Below are 17,155 nucleotides of genomic sequence, written 5' to 3'. Positions count from 1 at the left end.
CATACTTCGTTTTCCCGTAAAAAAAAAAAAAAGAAAAAAAAAAGTTTTTAAGAAAAAAAAAAAAAAAACACGTCAGAGGTAAATTTTGGAGTATTTTTATTCCCTTGAAGCTGAACATCACGCTCGTTTTCCCCGAAGATGTAACCAAACGCGAGAAAACACGAAAAACCTCCGACCAGTCGTTACGTCATACCCAGATCTTTCGGCCACCAATGTTTCTCGTACGGGCAGCGCGTGCAATTGGAAGCTTGACAGGTATGTTTCTCCGGACTGACGCCAGTCGTGACGGCTTTTTCTATGTTTCTTTTTTTTTTTTTTAGATATCGAGAGTGCGAGTGCATAGCTTTAATAGGCGCTGAAGGTGCGCGAGAGCGCAGATTCCCAAAACTCTGGATATTACGTCATGCTCCGGGGAAGGAGGGGCTTCGGCGGTACTTTCAAAATGATTATTTTGCAGCCTTCGTGCACCGAATTGACAAACTATAATAATCTCGATATTCGTGATCCTAGAGGCCAAACTAAGATGATTCAAGTGTTTCTCCTCAAATACAGAAGCGCTTCAGTTTCCCTTTAAGTCCAAACGAAGACGACACAGCGCGCTGATGTGACCAGTCAGACGGCGGCGAAAGGACACCCATCATAGTGTTCGTCATGTTTCTCTACGTGTACTGTCATTCATAAACCAATCATAAACAAAAAGAACACAGTGACTCGAACCTTTGAGGCTGTTTGATGGGTTCCAGTAGCTCGTAGCGTCGGCTCCGTCTGAACTCTATCTCAGAAAGAGTGTATAGTCATCCACTACTAATGCGCTCATTGTGCTCATATCTGTGCAGACTTGTTATTCTGGCTCCCTTAGGCGATAATGCGCGTTAAGTATACAATGGTAGTAGTGTATGCGTATGCGTTACGCAATATGTCTAAAGCCGGGGTCAAACTGCTTATTACACATCATGCAAAGACAGTCTGCAAACAGATTCGAATAGAAGTCGCCACGAGATCCGTGCTTCAAATACCGCATGGCAATGAGTTCAATGGGAAACTTGGCACGCGGCATTCAAACCACGAATAGCACGGTGACTGATGTGGGCAGACTGTCTTTTGTATGATGTACGTATGTAGCGGTTCCCTATTCGAGGAAAAACACTTAAATCGTTTTCATTTGTCCTCCCTGATCACGAACGTCAAGATTATTTTTCGAAGTTGCGCGCAGGGGCTGCAGAAAATCATTTTCAAAGCACCGCTCAAGCCCTTCCTTCCAAGAGAGTGACGTCAAATCGGGTATTTTCAGAATCTCCCCTCTCGCGTATCTTCAGCGCCTATTAAAGCTATGCACGCACATTCTTGCTATTTTCAAAAAGGGTCAGAAAAAGACGCCCCGACAAGTTCCATACCTGCGAAGCTTGCAATTGCACGCGCTGCCCGCACGAGCGGCACGCACCTAGCGGCCAAAAGATCCTTGTTGTACGACGTCACGACTGGTCGGAGGTTTTTCGTGTTTTCTCGCATTTCGTAACATATTTCGAGGAAGACGAACGTGATGTTCAGATTCAAGGGGATAAAACTACGCTAGAATGAACCCCCGTCTTATTATTTTTTTTAAAGAAGTGTTTCAGCTTCCCTTTATATTAGAGCTCTTTATTTTTTGCTTAATCATAAGGTAACGAAATTACGTAAGTAGGTAGGAAGGCCGTTCAGCAAGCTGTTGTAACACAAGTTCATCGCTCTCTCCTCGCACCTACAGATCTGAACGAATCAGCTAATAAGAACGACACCGCAAGCAGTATGCATTCGAACTACCCTGGCGGTTTCACGTTATCTTCCTCCGACTCGAAAGCTCGCCGAACGCCAAGTTAAGAAACTTCCGCCCTATGTCTTATTTTTTTTTTTTTTTTTTAAGCGCACAGGTAGCTTTTTTTAGCTGGCTCGTGGTATTTTGCGTCGTGATCGACAACGCCATTCAAGGTACTCGGAAACATGAAAGAGCACTGGCTGGCACTCAATTCTTAAACATGCCAGTCTTTAAATATTTGAACTTAAGACGAACGAGCGACCCAGGAGTCGCCCCGTCGGTGATCAATAATGGCTGCAGTGAATGCCGCCGGGAAACTTTCGAGCGAAAACAAAACACAAAATAAAACTGAGTAAACATTGGTTTATGCGGCCGAAACACATGCTGAGTTCTGTCGTCGACGAAACCACGCGCCATGTTTGTGCATCTCCCTAAGGTACAAATGACGCCAGGAACTAATGATTTGCAGGCATACTAGAGGAAAGTGGCGGACGCATTTCATCAACATGGTGAAGCGCGCCACGCTGATAAATACGAAAAAAAAAGCATTTTTTTAATTGTTTTTTTGTTGACGATTTAATCGGCCGCCCTTGCCAAATACTTCCTTTTAAACGCTTCAGTTTTTTTGCGGCTGAGATTGAAAAACGGGACTCCTCAAATTTGAAGACACTTGCTAGAAAAAAATGTGGTTAGAATGCTCGAAGACTTGTAACGAAACACCTCTAGACCAACCCAACCCTCTGATGTCGCACCACTGCGGTGGCGCCGGTGTAGGCACTGCGCAGACGCTTCACTCGTCCCGAATTTGGTTTGTGCGCACGCGCAGATCACACACCTGGTGCGGAAAAAGCGGGTTTGTTGGGAAAAGGCGTATTGCTGCATACACTTCAGTCTACGTATTTCGAATCTGAACAGTGCGGCCAATTGCCCGAAAAAACTTGTAAAAATAAACAACATTGGACACCTTTTGTGTAATGAATCTTTAGGCTCAATCTGCAATTGTACACCGGGTGTTTCAGCGAAGACTTTGTAAAATTCCTAGAAATAAAATAATGGATAAGAAAAAAAAAGAAAAAAACTCTTCCCGGGAACAAGTTGCCAGCCACGGCGGACGTCAGGGATTGCAAAAGACGTAGTAATTAGCAAAATACTTTACCGGATTTTTCCCAATTACCTCGTTATACAGTTTTTTTAAGCTTTACAGGTTTGTTTTAAAAAAGCCGTGAATGTTACACTTAACAAGTTTGTGGAGGTGAGTTATACGGCGAGGGGAACATTATCTGGGTGGCTAAACATTGTGATAAGTCAACTAAATAATTACAATTAGTTATTTGACTTTTAAGTAGTGAAAATAGACATGGTTTTATATAGAAACTTACTGAGCGTCATCCATAACCAACTAATCAACTCTTTTTAGAACGGTAGAAGCTCGTGGGAAACTCGGGGGTGCCACCAAAGTTACGACTTGTGAAGCAGGAGCAAAGCTAGCAGTGGCAAAACACGGATGATTAGATGATCATCGCGTTTTGCTACTGCTAGCTTTGCGCCTGCTTCACAACTGGCAACTTTGGCGGCACCCCCGAGTTTCTCACGAGCTTCAAACGTTCTAAAAACAGTTGATTTATTGTTTTTGGATGACGCTCAGTAAGTTTCTAAATGAAACCATATGTATATTTTCACTACTTAAAAGTTAATTAACAAATTGTAATTAATTATCCGGCTTATCGCAAAGGTTAGCCACCCACATAATGTCCCCCTGCCCGAATAAATCGCCTGCACAAACCGCATAAATGTAAATTTCACGGCTTTTCTTTAAACAAATTTGTGAAGCTTAAAAACAAACAAAAACACACTGTACAGTGAAGATAAACGTGTGGTTCCAGTTAGAGACTCGCTTAACGTAATCAACCGCTCATTCGCACTGGAAGCGGATCAGCGTTCGCGAAGCGGTTGCGAACGCGGTTGTAGAAGGATTCAGTACAATGTCACGCGCACTCGATGACATCAAGTGCGCGTGCAATTGTAGTGGATGTTTATACAACCGCGTTCGCAACCACTTTGTGAACGCGGATCCGCTTCCAGTGTGAATGAGCGGTAAATGAGTCAATTTTAGGAGGAGTTAAAGCACGTGAAGCGTTGGGGTGTGCAGCTAATGCTTCCAGTCGAGCAGCATGCAGGCACGAGCCTGACGACGCGAAGACGAAAATTGTTTTTTTTTTTCCTCCACGTGAGAGAGGGCTAAGTGTCCTCTCGTGCATCAGGCACAAGGCTGACGACGTAAAGAGGCGGATGATGTTCTTATCATTCGAGTTTTCGCATCGTCAGCCTCGTGCCGGCTCGCGAGGGGAAACATAAAGTACTCCTATATTGACCGATTTAGGGGCTTTGAATGACTTTCAACGAGTGTCTGATAAGAACCATGTGTTTATCTTCACTATATAACAAGGTAACGGACAAATTATATTTAATAATTTGGCTAATTATTATTCCTCAAAGTTCGGCCGAAGTGACAGTTTGTTCACGAAGATAATGGTTTTATTTTCTCATCGAACCTATGCGTAAGATGTTTGGATGTTGTCGCAGAAACACCCATTATACTACTTGCATACAATGTGTTTAAAACGTTGCGTGAGGGGATTTCCTTCTCAAAAGTGTGTTTCCCTCGCTAGCTTCATAGTTCTAGTAGCCGGTCGCGATGCATAAATTGGGGCCAATTGTGCGCACGCGTGTTTCATTGATTACGACGAACAAACGAACATCTTCTCAACACTTACGTCGTCGCGACTTCGGTCCTCCCAAATCTCGGGGAAAAAAAAGCCGACACAAAAGGGCAGGCCACCGAAACGCGGCTGAAACTTGCTTTGTGCCGCTCTAGAAACGCGGCCGTCCGCCCATCCTTTCGCGCGCGAGAGCGCTCAAATTCGAAGGCCCCGGGCACACAACAAAAGCGCGGCCCCTAGATTAACCAACTCTTTTTCTTTTCTAGTCTTCTTGCCTTTCCACTCTCAGCGAGAAAGCCGACCGCGGCCCAACAAATACACACATTGGACCCACAAAAAAAAAAGGATATTATTAAGGAAAGTTGGAGGCGGCACCACCCTGCAATTAAGAGACAAATTGCAGGCGAGCTCTCTCTCGCCCCTAATTCGGTTACGGCACCGGCGGTCGGACGGAGAACTTCGGACACGGTCGGGACCCGCGGAACCGAGCTTCAGGACGCGACCAGCGCCGAACCCCTCCCCCCCTTCAAGACTCTGGCCTATCACTGGCCGGGCACAGAATTAGCTCGGCTAATGGACAGTGTCACGCCGCGTCACTCGGATGGTGGAAGAGACGGGCGACCGTCTTTCGATCGCACGCCCGGGTGGGGGGTGGGGAGACCCTTTTCGCCTTCGGCACAGAGAACGTACATGGCAATGATCCGTATAGGGAGGCATTGACTCCGCGCGACTTTTGCGTATGCCACAATTCGTTATTCCAGAGCCCCGTGAGTAGGAACCGAGCCGCAGAACGTTTCCCCGAAGCCCTCGACAGTTTTAGGTCACGGGAGCTCTGATACATCATCCGAAAGACAGTCGGCAGTACCATGACTGCGGCCTTTAGAAACGAAACGGCGTGGCGCGTCCCAAGCGTCTTATCATCGCTCTTCGACCAACGACAATGCAGTATTGGCCAACGAGAACGCCGCAGAACCAATCGCAAAGCCTGAAGTTCAGTTCATGCCCTTCGTCTCTTAGTCTGTCGGCGGCTACAAGGTTTCACCCGATGCAGCGACTTCTAGGGCGGCAGCCGCGAGCGACGAGAGGGGATCCCGCCCAGCGGTCGAGCCACATCCGATCATTAATGAATCGACCCGATGGTTCGACGAGCGCGCGCGAGCGGCCCTTGCCTCTGCCCACACTGCTGTTGTGAACGTTCATTATTCCGGCAGATTAATTCCTCGAGTGCAGCGGGCGCCCCGTCCCCGCCCCAAAACAAAGGCGCCGTCGGCAACCGGACGACAGGCCTAGCTGCGCCCCGTCGCGACATCTGCTGCACAGCGAGGCCCTACAGTGCCGGAGTTTCTACGTCATTCGGCGGAGGTCCGTCCGCACGAAGCCTCCGCCGCAACGCTCAAGCGGTGCTCGCGTCCAACTCTGCGTCCTCGCGCTGGCCTCCGACACGTGACGTAGAGAATCTAGACTCCGCGGCCTTGTCATCTCGAGGAGTGGTTTCGAGCGTCCGGGACTCGGGTGATGAAATGGTCAAGTCCCGGAATGGGAGAGGTCCGCGCGACAGTCGCGACGTTCGCTATCAAACGGAGCAATCGGCTCCGAAAGCTCGAGCAATCAGGGGGACGGGAGAACCCCCGGGGAAAGAGGGCTCCGGTGTACGCCCCGCTGCGAGCGTTTTCGAAGCCGGGCTCAGAGACCCTAACGGCTTTTACAGTGCCCCCGCAAGAGACGCCGATAGGACGACGGCACCTGGGACCGTTCGATCACCGAGATTGCCCAGGCTGAAAAGAAAGAAAGAAATCTTGAGGAATATCCAATTCGGGTTCGGGCTTTCAAGAAACCTGGAGAACTTTCTTCTATAAAAAAATTTCTTTACTTTTCTTTCTTTGTAAACTTTACATTTACGATTGAGCTTTAGCGATGCTCGGAGTGTTCTGGCAGCCAACAAGCGTTGCTCCGCCGAAGTCGTCCGTACGTTTGCCAGCACCAAAGACATCTTCGTGCTTTAATAGAACAAATTAGCTCTCTCGAGTATGTACGTCACTTCCTAGGGCGGTATCAAAAATATTATTCGGTTAAGACAAAACATTTTTTTTCTCATTCCCAGGAATGCAAGATAATTGTGTTGTGTATATATGTTTATTCGTCTTATTTTGTTTCGCAACAAACGCAGTGGCTCCATCTACTGGGTAACCCCGGCGCACTTTCGGTTCGCGTATATGTTCTAATTTTTTACTCATCGCTCTTTCATAATAAGAGTGAATTAGTCTAGTAGTGTTATTAGTGGCCATTTCCAGAAGACAGCGTGTATGTTTGATTTCGTAAATACTGATAAACCCGCCCTTTAGTTCGCAACCGGAAGTGGTCGGGGGCTATTTTGCACACTGGGGCCACCACGTTTAAACTCACGCGAGAAAGAGCGAATACAGGCGGCAGTTAGCCGCAACTCCAATGGGCGTCTGCTGTCTCAGCTGTAGAGGAGGAATTTAGCCAGTACAGTACAACCACTAGCCTTGAGTCTTCAACGTGCACCCCGCAGTGGTGATACACACGACCGCGAGCTTGAGCGTGTTGGTAAGGCACGATTATTTAAAACGTACAGCGAAAAAGACGGGACGGAAGAACGGAGACAAGCAACCGGTTGTTTGTCGCCTTTCTTCCGTCCCGTCTTTTTCGCTGTACGTCTTAAATAATCGTGATTGATGAGATGATTCCATGCGCAGTGCCAAAGACGTTTATATTAGCAAGGAACGCCGTCAGTAGGAGAATGCTCCATGGCGATCTTAGTGCGACTTATTTAGAACGACCCTCTTGAAGCTTCGATGGTTTGAATGAACCAAAATGGCGATTGCTATGGCAACGGAGACCGATCAAGGTTTTTGTCGTTTTGTATGCCAGTATCTGGTTGTGTCTGGCAAATCGGCAGGGAAGGCAATGGCCCTAGTTTTCCACGATTCAGTGACTTTAGATTGAAAGGATAGTGGAGAGACGCAAAGGCTGGCTACCTTTGCATCTACTTACCATTCGAACGCATTTGAACTCCGGCATCCGGCGTTCGAACGCGAGGCCCACTGTGAGTAGCAGACGGCACTCTTGTTTCCCTCCGATTGGACGTAAACGGTGGGGAGAGACAGAGGGAGGTAGCTCTTGTGCTTACCCACTAATCCATCCATTCAGAGCTCGGCACTCTGACGTGCCCGATCGCTCTCATCTTTTTTTCTCTATCTTTCAATTTCACATCGTATACCCGGCGATTATAAAAGGAATCTCAAGACGCGCGGCGAGCAAAGATATCACAAGCACGCTTAGTAAAAGAAAGGTCGCCCAAAGCGACATGGCGCTGTTCATGACGGCACAAAAGTGAGCCGGAACGAATTCTGAAGAAGGGAAACGAAATGGCGGTTTCACTTCGTCGCCCAGGAAAAGCTTCTGTTGCTGTCGCCTGAGTTCCCGGCGGCATTTTCAAATCGTATGACGTACATTGTTGTATTGAAGCCGTTCAGATGAAAGGAGAACGGTTTTGGTTCGGTGCAAATCTGAATGGCGATGATTCCAGCTGAGAAAAAAAAAAACTCAATTTTCGGTCGCTGGGAATGGTAAAATTCCTGCACACACAAATACAACAAACTCTTACGGCCTTTAGGGCATGCAACTTCTTGACAAAATGACGGCAGAAAACAGGTCGTGTTGTGTCATCTGTCAGCTCTGCGCGCAACGCTCTCGTTTGAGCAGGCCAGAATTAGTTGCAAAATGGTTTGCCCCGTTCTTTATACGGTACCTTCAAAACCAGCAATGATGTGTTGCCGCAGGCGAGCTTTTAGAGGCTTAGCTTCGTTCGGGGAAACGATGGAAGGATTAACTACACTCCTTTTACTGCAAGAAAAAAAAACAAAAAAAAAAAAACGGGCGTTCATAAACGTACGATGTCTGGTTCACGTGGTTGCGTAGCTTGCGTTCAGGGGCGACCTCGGCAACTTGCTGATACGACAGTAACGACCAAGTCACCGGGACAACTGTTCGCCCTACACAACATGAGAAGCGGTGCAAGGTGCACCCAAGTTGTGAGGCCAATATAAGTCAGAGTTTCCCCCACGGTCCTGCCCCTGCTTCAGTTTCCGTGGCGCAACTTTCCTCCCCTTGGGGGGCCATCGCGACAACCGCCGATCACATATATATGCAGCGACGGAAGCCAGACGAGACGAGCGAATCGCGAAAGGACTTGTTCCAGTCAGTCCAGTGTTTTCCCCGCTAGGTGCCCCCCGTTTAACTGGAGTCAAGAATATCAGCGCTATTAGAGAGCCCTGCAGATAGCGCTGACTTTGCGGATGCAGCTATGATTTCGAGATAAATTAGCGACGCCAAGTTTCTTTCAAGTAAGCGCTGCGTATTCGCTGTACCTATAGTGTTAATCTACCGCTGCGATATGTGTGTGAACCGGATTTAATACTGCCAGAGTCACTTGCGAGGGAACGCAAGCAACTATGGAATTCGTGTAGCCTGCGATCATGACGCTATCAATAGTATTAGGGAACTGATAACTAGAAATAACTAGAAATAGGCGTAGTCGGCGACAGGTTCAGAGTAAAGTGGAAAGAGGTGGGAGGAGCTTCCGATTTACTCTTAACCTGTCGCCGCCGACTTTATGCGCGTATCGTATTGACAGTAGCGAGTCTGCTACTTGTTGTTTTCGCTTTCTTTCGTTTTCAGCGAGTTTTCTAGTGGAGCGGAATGTTTATCTTCTATAACTCAAAAGTTAATTAACGAAATGTAATTGCTTCTCCCACTGATTTTGACAATTATCCCCCTGTGTAATGTCCCCCTGGCCGTAGAACTCATCTCCACAGACCGCATTAAAGGAACCATAAAACGATTTTTGAAGTTTCGTTAAATATTACTTAGAATCACATCTGAACGTTAACAACTTAATAAACTTGCCTTAGATTTTCTTTTCTAGGTAATGCCAGTCGCCCAAAAAAGTTCCAGAATAACGAGCTTCATTTATACCGTCAACTCGGAGCCAAAACATGCGGCCACGTGGCCTGGTGCCTATCTTATGCCGCCCTGTGGTTGGCAAAGTAGAAAACGCGCGTTGACCTCCAGTCATTGTTCGAGTTCGGCCATTCTCATCACTGAAGTGGTTGGACACGAGCCACTACTCAAGTGTCCGCCGGGGCATTGATTGTTACGAGCCGAAGTCGAATGTTCATGCAGTTCTCGTGTCCATTCCATGAGCCGCACTAGACTGTCGTCAAGCGGGTGGTTTCTATCCCACAATTACGTCGTCAAGCTTTGCGAAACAATAGTACCCCTTTTATCCTCGCAATTTCACCGCGGCAAAGGAGCTTCTGAATCAATGACGGGCTTTGCGAGTATACTTGGGTCAGACTAGGACCAGTGCGCCTCGGCAAAGTCGTGAACATTTCAACCCGATATCGTTTCATGACACCTTTAATTTCACTTTCAAAATTTTTGTTTAAGCACTGTGTACAACGTAAGCCACAAAACGCCATGTTTAGTCACTGACGGCTAGGAAACGCAGGACGTCGCTCGCTATGTTCGCGCGTTCTGCTTCGTGATTGGCTCTTTGGCGTACTTATCAGTTGATGCAGCAATCTGATGGGCCGCTGAGCGATAACAACATGGTCAGGGCTCGCCCCACCCTGCTATTCAAAAGCCGCCAGTGACTAGAGTCGGCAACCGGTTGACAACGCAGTAGAATCTCCACCTCCAGTGCGAGTTTTTCATAACAATTCGGTGTCTTCGATAATAATTCGGCGTCTTTGATAACACTTCGGCGTCTTTGATAACAATTCTGCGTCTTCGATAACATATTGGCGTCTTCGACAACACTCTGACGCCGAAGTGTTATATTCGATAACACTCCGGCGTCTTCCATAACAATTCGGCGTTTTCGATAACACTTCCACGTCTTCGATAACACTTCGCCGTCTTCGATAACACGTCGGCGCCTTCAACAACACTTCGAGGCCGAAGTGCTAAATTCGATTACACTCCGGCGTCTTCGAAAACAATTCGGCGTCTTCGACAACACCTCGGCGTCTTCGATGACACTTTGACGTCTTGATAGCACTTCGACGCCGAAGTGTTATATCCGATAATACTTCGACGCCAAACGTTATCTTAGATAACGCTTCGGGCTCTCTCAACTCAAGGCGCAGGAGGAGGCAAGGAGTGCGTGCTGGAGGCGCAGCTTTTACTGCATCCTTAGACTCCCTGTCACATTGAGGAAACATGTCGACGACGTCAAAACAACACGTTCATCAACGGTCGGGCAACATGTTGGTCGTTGGCTCTGTTGCCCAGCAGACCTGTCAGATTGCGAAAACATCAGCTCAACATGGACGACGGCGAGAGTGCTGCCTCGGTGTGACAGCTTTCGGCAGCAAAGACGACAGCGACTTGTATTGGACGACGCGCGCTGCCCGCGCGGTTCGGTGGATGAGCCAATTTTGAGCCAACAAGACAACACGGACGGCTTCGAACGTGAAGCACACCGTCAGTAACGTGTTCTTGTTTTTAAATATTTACCCAAATACTGGAAAAGGCTGAAAAAGGCTATTTAACAGTATTCAGGATTTGCAGTGGACTTTAGGTAATTTCAAACATTTATACGCAATTACAAAAAGCGATCATCGAAAATGTCACAGCGACTTGCACATTCAAACACTCAGTTAAGATTTGAATCGCCGGAAATGATCAGCCCACATATCCTTAGAATTATCAAAAAATAGCACGCGTACTTACTCGTTGACCATATATGTTAAACATTATCCACGAAAACGAGCGATACAAAATTTGGAACTTAAAAACGACCGCTGCAAAAATTTATCGTTAATATTTCGTTGGCACGTGGGGATGGGCGACGTCATTAGGTGATTCAGTGTGTGTGTGTGTGTGTGTGTGTGAGGGGGGGTGTTTTAATGGCGGTTGTTTGCTTTAGGTGTTTTAAATAAATGTTCAGTTGAGAGTAAGCGCTCGTCCTGCTCGCCATCCTTTTTGTTTTTGTCCTTGTCAATTGTTACCCCTTTTAATTTTATAAGTCATGAACCAACTCGCCCGTTTCGCCACTTCAGTATAAGTAATTTTAGCTGTCCGTACAAATAGCGCGTTTAAATCAGAGCGTATTCGAATATTCCTCGCTGACTTCAAAATACGACGTGGGCATGCCCACATCTTTTTTGTTTGAATATGGGTGTCGAAAGTTGCTCGAGTTGCGTCAAACTTGGCGGAAAATGCTTGCGCGCGCAAAACAGCTCGCATGTAGACGTTGTCGTGCTTTTTGTGTGGTAATGTCAACTTGGTCTTGAGAAGAAAAACAAACAAATTCAACCGTGCGATACGCCAGAGCCTACGCACTCGCCAGCGAGGCCTAAAATCTATCCACAAAATTCACGCTTTACGCATCAAGGGGTTTTAGCAAGGCCACCATAATGCGTGATGGTACGACGTAAACGGAGGGCACGTGATCAACGGCGCACGTCTTGCGGATTTTCTTCCAAACTACGGCGTCTGGATTGCACAAACTGCTAGAACGTTGCGAGGAACCGCAACATAGTTAAGAGAACAGCGAACAAAAAGACATGGACAGAGAGAAGGAACGTGCACAACACGCAAGCGCTGACTCGCAACTTGTTTGTTGTGCATGTTCCTTCTTCTGTCCTTGTCTCTTAGCGAGCTTCATCATACCGACTCGCCATACTTACAACACTTGTGCGAGGAACCGTAAGGCCGTGGAAGCCCGAGTAAGCGCCCAGAACAAATGAAGGTAGCATCTCGCGAGGAGCGCGTGTGCCCGCCAGCATGAGGGTCACTCAGGCATGCCTTTATGCCCTTTTTTATCAGCTCCTTGTCATTGTGTCTTATACAAAAAAAAAAAAAAAAAAAAAATGACAGTGACGCGAAGTGTTCCAGCCTGCCAGCGTTTTTGTTTCTTTTTTTAAATGTTCAATTCTGCGCAATTGTTTAAGCAAATAAAACAATTTCTTTCGCCATTCGGTAACGTGAGTAACTTGCATTTTCCGCCCGAGCATACCTCAAGTACGTTATCAGTACCCTGCTGATAAGGAATATTTTTCTTCAAATTCGGCGCCGTTTTTTTTTCTGGTTTATTTTTTCCCACGGATTCGGTGTTCTTCGGTGTAAATTTTTGGTGCTGGACAAAAGATCAGAGTTCGTGTTAAAGTAAAGTGGGCATCGAATTCCCCAATTTCTAGGGACCATGCGCGTGATCCGAATACACGAGAAACGTCCCTGTGCCGATATAAAAGAGAAACGAGATAAGGACTGTTCCCCGAAGAAAAAGCGACCTCGCAGAAAGTTAAAATATAGAGCTGGAAATAAAAAAAATAATGTTACCAAAACTTGTTATCTCTGTTTTTTTTTTTTTTTTTTTTTTTTTACTGCTAGCTCTAAGTTTCAAATTTTTTTCTCAATTGTGATAAAATCAGCTCCGGGTTATTTTTTCGAAGTTCATCGACATTTATTGAAACCACAGAACCCTTGCTAACGAGGGACATCGTTGAAATATTACATTGCAAATTGAATAACACCAGCAAAATAGTAGACTGCGCTAAAGAAGAACGCGATGAGACAACGCTAAATTTTGACTGTTCACGGATTCAACACTGGGCTAACTCAGTGCTAAATGAGCACTGGAAACAAAACCCGCTTCAGTTGCATTTCATCTTTTCCGATTGCTGTGCTATTTAGCCCTATCAGTCGGCTTAATCATCGCCTCTATTTTGCACTTTACGATACAGTACCGCAAATGACATTACGAGTTCTATTAACCAATCCAACGCAACACGCGTGCAACGTCATTTCACACGTCGCTCTAGCTAGCAGCCTCCAAGCTACGGAGTGGCTCCGGTGCTTCGTAGCGTCTGTTGCGGTTTATTGGAGACCTTTAGCAAACCGTTGCCGTGTTCCGCGTACCGCACTACGAGAGCCTTCGATGCACGCGTTTGAACGCGCGCCCCGCGGTCAACGTATCACCCAGGCGCGCACTTAAAAGCACGCTTCTAAGGCTCCGGTAGTACGGTTCGCGAAACGCGGCAACGGTTTGCTAAAAGTCCCTATTGTAAGGTGAAACGGAGCATATACGGGCGCAATATCGACACTATAATGTTTTAGGGGGTCGTTTTTGCGCTTCCGATACGTTACACGATGGGCCTTCCGGTACGAAGTGCGCGTATGCGAGTCTTTTGTGGTTGCGCTTGCGCAGTTCGTACCCGAGGGCACATCGTGTATCGTATCGGATGTGCAAAAAACGGTTCCATAAAAACTCTCTTTTAACAGGTAGTGCCGTTTGCCTATCGGGTATGTTGGATGATCAGAGAGTTTGAGTAGAACGTTCCGATGGCTCCGGTAACGTTACCCGATACTTAACCACCGCCTTTGCACATGCAAAGTATCGTTATCGGGTATTGTAACCGGGGATATCGGAAGTATCGGAATGATCTGCTGACATTCTCTATTGTGTCGCAGTGCTTACGATCGTGGTGACTTACTCCAATTTGAGAACAACGTGCTCGATGGTGTAAAAAAAAGTTCTCCACAGCAAAAAAAAAAAAAAAAAATTGTTCACAGCAAAAAAAAAAAAAAAAAAGTAAAACGCGCGTTTTGCGATACCGCGAATCGCCCCCTATGGCCGACTGGCGAATGTATTGGCGATATAAAAGAACAAGGGCTTTCAGTTGCTCTAAATTGATTGTTTTTTGCGTTTCCTTCTGCATTGACTTCAATATTCACTATATGGGAAACTTCGAGAGGCCTTCTTCCTCTGAAGTGTGATGAAGTTGTAAGTATCATAAAGCGTTACACGACCGTGTCGAAATAGAGTGTTCACTTTCACTCTTAAAAGAAAACAATGAAGGGTAATAAACAAATGTTTGTACGTGTTTCCAGGAACTATTGTCGCAGCTACTTTCGTCAGTAAACATACGACAGAGCCAATCACCTGATTACGTACGCGCGAACGCACAACTCATACCCGCAAACTCGAATATGTGCGGCGTTGTTATTCAATCCTACATTGTTTATTTTCCCTCTAACCGCTCATTCACACTAGAAGCGGATCCGCGTTCGCAAAGCGGTTGCGAACGCGGTTGTATAAAGATTCAGTACATTTGCACGCGCACCTGATGTCCTCGAGTGCGCGTGCAATTGCACTGGATCTTTATACAACCGCGTTCGCAACCGCTTTGCGAACGCGGATCCGCTTCCAGTGTGAATGAGCGGTAAGTAAATGTGTTCGTACGCTGATGAGACTGGAACGAGGTCGTCGGGACACGCGGTCTATTGGACTAGAAGAAACTTTGCAACTCAATTGTAATTGAAGTGTAGGTATAGATACCCAACGTTCCCTGCGACTTAAAACAAAAACACGCGTCTCAACGTTTGCAGTATACTCGGTTCTTTGTAGGTGCGAACTCCCGACAGTACGGATGTTATGGTATTGGCATGTCGCCTTTTGTTACATTTCACCGCACAAACACAAGCACTACGACGAGCTTGTGCCATGCGTTTTTCCAATTTTGTCGCTCTAATGAAAGGAGAAAAAATAAATGAACATAAAAAGTCAGGCGTTAGCGTAGCCATAAGGCCAATGAAGGCTCCCTCCTAAGCGTTTTTGTGTCCATCATGCGACCCAACTATGAAAAACAATTCATTTCTGCACACCCTGTAGAAATTTAAAAAAAAAACTGCTAAAATAGGGGTTTAAAGGCGCTACTCGGCATACGACGAATGGTTTTTAATAACAAAGTATAAATTGACGAAGGACGCTTCGGTCGCACCTATTCTTAACTAGTCTCGAATTAAAAAGATCAGAGTGTCAGTGTTTCCGGCTATCCGATCTCTGAACTACAAGACCTTTGATTACCGGGTTCCGAATCTCATAATAAAACAAAAAATATATCGACGGCCTCCACAGGAATCCGGTCGTCAACAAACTCCGCGGCTCCACGGGCTCGGGCGCGGGATTCCAAGTTCAGCCTCGGCCAGTAAACAACGTCCAACGGCTTTTCCCTACACGTAGGGAATCTGGGGATTCACGCAGCTCAAATCCTTCACGGTCTACAACCACACGCGCGCGACACAACGCGCCCGTCCTGCGACTCGCGCGTTGACACGGCGGCTTTTCTTGGACTTCAAGTGATGGCAGAATCCATGTCCCATTCCATTTGTCCCGCACTCAACAACTTACTGTCAGCACACACACCAAAAGAAAAAAAAAATTATCGGCCGGCGATACATAAACCATATATTCTGTGCACACGCAGAAGTCACCCACAGAAGCAGCTTACCTTCGCCGACCACCGGTGCCTTCGTTTGGCAGAGCACTAGCAACGGTAGCAGCACTCGCAGCCAGGGGATGGCCGGCAACGCCTGGCCCATGACGCTGACGCGGCGTCGGCAGCCTCTTCCCGGCGAATGTAATCCGAGTGTGACCGTGAGCGCGAGGCGCCCAGGAGAGACACTATCGGCGACTCGGCCGACGGCTTCTGCGGCGCACGGTTCTTTCAGGCCGGCGGCGCAGGGCACTCTGCGAGCCCCGGGTCGAAGCACGGGGCCCGGGCGGGCCGCCGCCATCTTGAAAAGAACCGACTGAAGCGCCACCCAGCGGCCGCGCCGACAACTAGGGCGGGCGCGCTCGCCGGCGGCGAGCGCGGGAAAAGAGGAAAAGCGCGCGTCCCGAAAGAAAGAGGTGTTCAGGGATGGACGCCATTTGTCTCCAGCTGTCGGAGAGCCAAGCCGCCGGACAGCGGGCCGGCGTTTGCCATTTGTCCGCGCGCTCCTTGAGGAGAAGCGCGGGCGCAGTACCGCGGGAAAGAAAGCGCGCGAAAAGGCTCCCAAAGCCCGACTGCCTTCTTCCGGCTGGAAAACGATTCTTGACTCCGCGGTCAATCGGCAGTATCTCTATCCCACTGCCGTCACAACTCACCAACAAAAACAAAATATATCTTCAACCTAAGGATAATACCCGGAGACGCAGTACCTGAAGCGTCTTTTTAACTGCACTTTATGTTTATGCATGAGGTTTTTCTTTTTTTTTTCGGGAGTCACGTAATTTTAGCAATATTTAGCAGAGTGACGTAGCACTGAATTGAGCTGAAATCTTTCCCTCACCAAAATGACCAGAAAAACTCGAATCTGCAAATAGTTATAAACGAACTCCGTTCCTCCGCTCATTTTAGCTGCCAGCCTTTTCTCGCCAAATCGACCAGAAAAATACGAATTGCTGCGCACTTAATCATAAACGAATTTCGTTTCTTCGCCGACCGTAGCGCGAGGCGTTTCCCCGGCAAATTTAGCGAGAAATCCCGAACTCGGGTAGAAAAACACCAATTCATTTTTTAAGCTAAATTTGGGCTGTTACACTTTTGCGTTACTCTTCCGCATTAAACTTTTCTGTAACATTGTTTTTTTAATCCTAGCCCTGCGCACATTTTCTAAAATAAAAAATAAAAAAATAAAAAGAAAACGCCCGTGTTTTTTCTAGATGGCTCGCTCCTCTTGAAAAACTTCTCGCCACCAGGAAAGTGGATCGCATTTTGCTTAGGACTCTGCGAATGTAACGTGAATTGTCATAGCTTTCCTGTGGTTTACCGGTTGGTGCGCTGAGGCA

At 47.2% G+C, this 17,155-nt stretch overlaps 1 protein-coding gene across 1 annotated transcript in view; it reads right to left on the bottom strand.

Moving 5' to 3' along the window:
• The window catches only part of LOC121834771 (Down syndrome cell adhesion molecule-like protein Dscam2), a 206,107-nt gene extending 190,183 nt beyond the window's left edge, over positions 1 to 15,924 (bottom strand). Inside the window, exon 1 of the mRNA XM_042288537.1 lies at positions 15,834 to 15,924. Within this exon, the coding sequence (XP_042144471.1) occupies positions 15,834 to 15,924 (91 nt within the window). The remainder of the gene's footprint in view (positions 1 to 15,833) is intronic.
• Positions 15,925 to 17,155: the final 1,231 nt, after the last annotated feature.

The sequence above is a fragment of the Ixodes scapularis genome, unplaced genomic scaffold, assembly GCF_016920785.2.
Source record: "Ixodes scapularis isolate PalLabHiFi unplaced genomic scaffold, ASM1692078v2 PGA_scaffold10__122_contigs__length_95168666, whole genome shotgun sequence".
Lineage (NCBI taxonomy): Eukaryota > Metazoa > Arthropoda > Arachnida > Ixodida > Ixodidae > Ixodes > Ixodes scapularis.
This window is presented reverse-complemented; position numbering and strand designations above follow the sequence as displayed.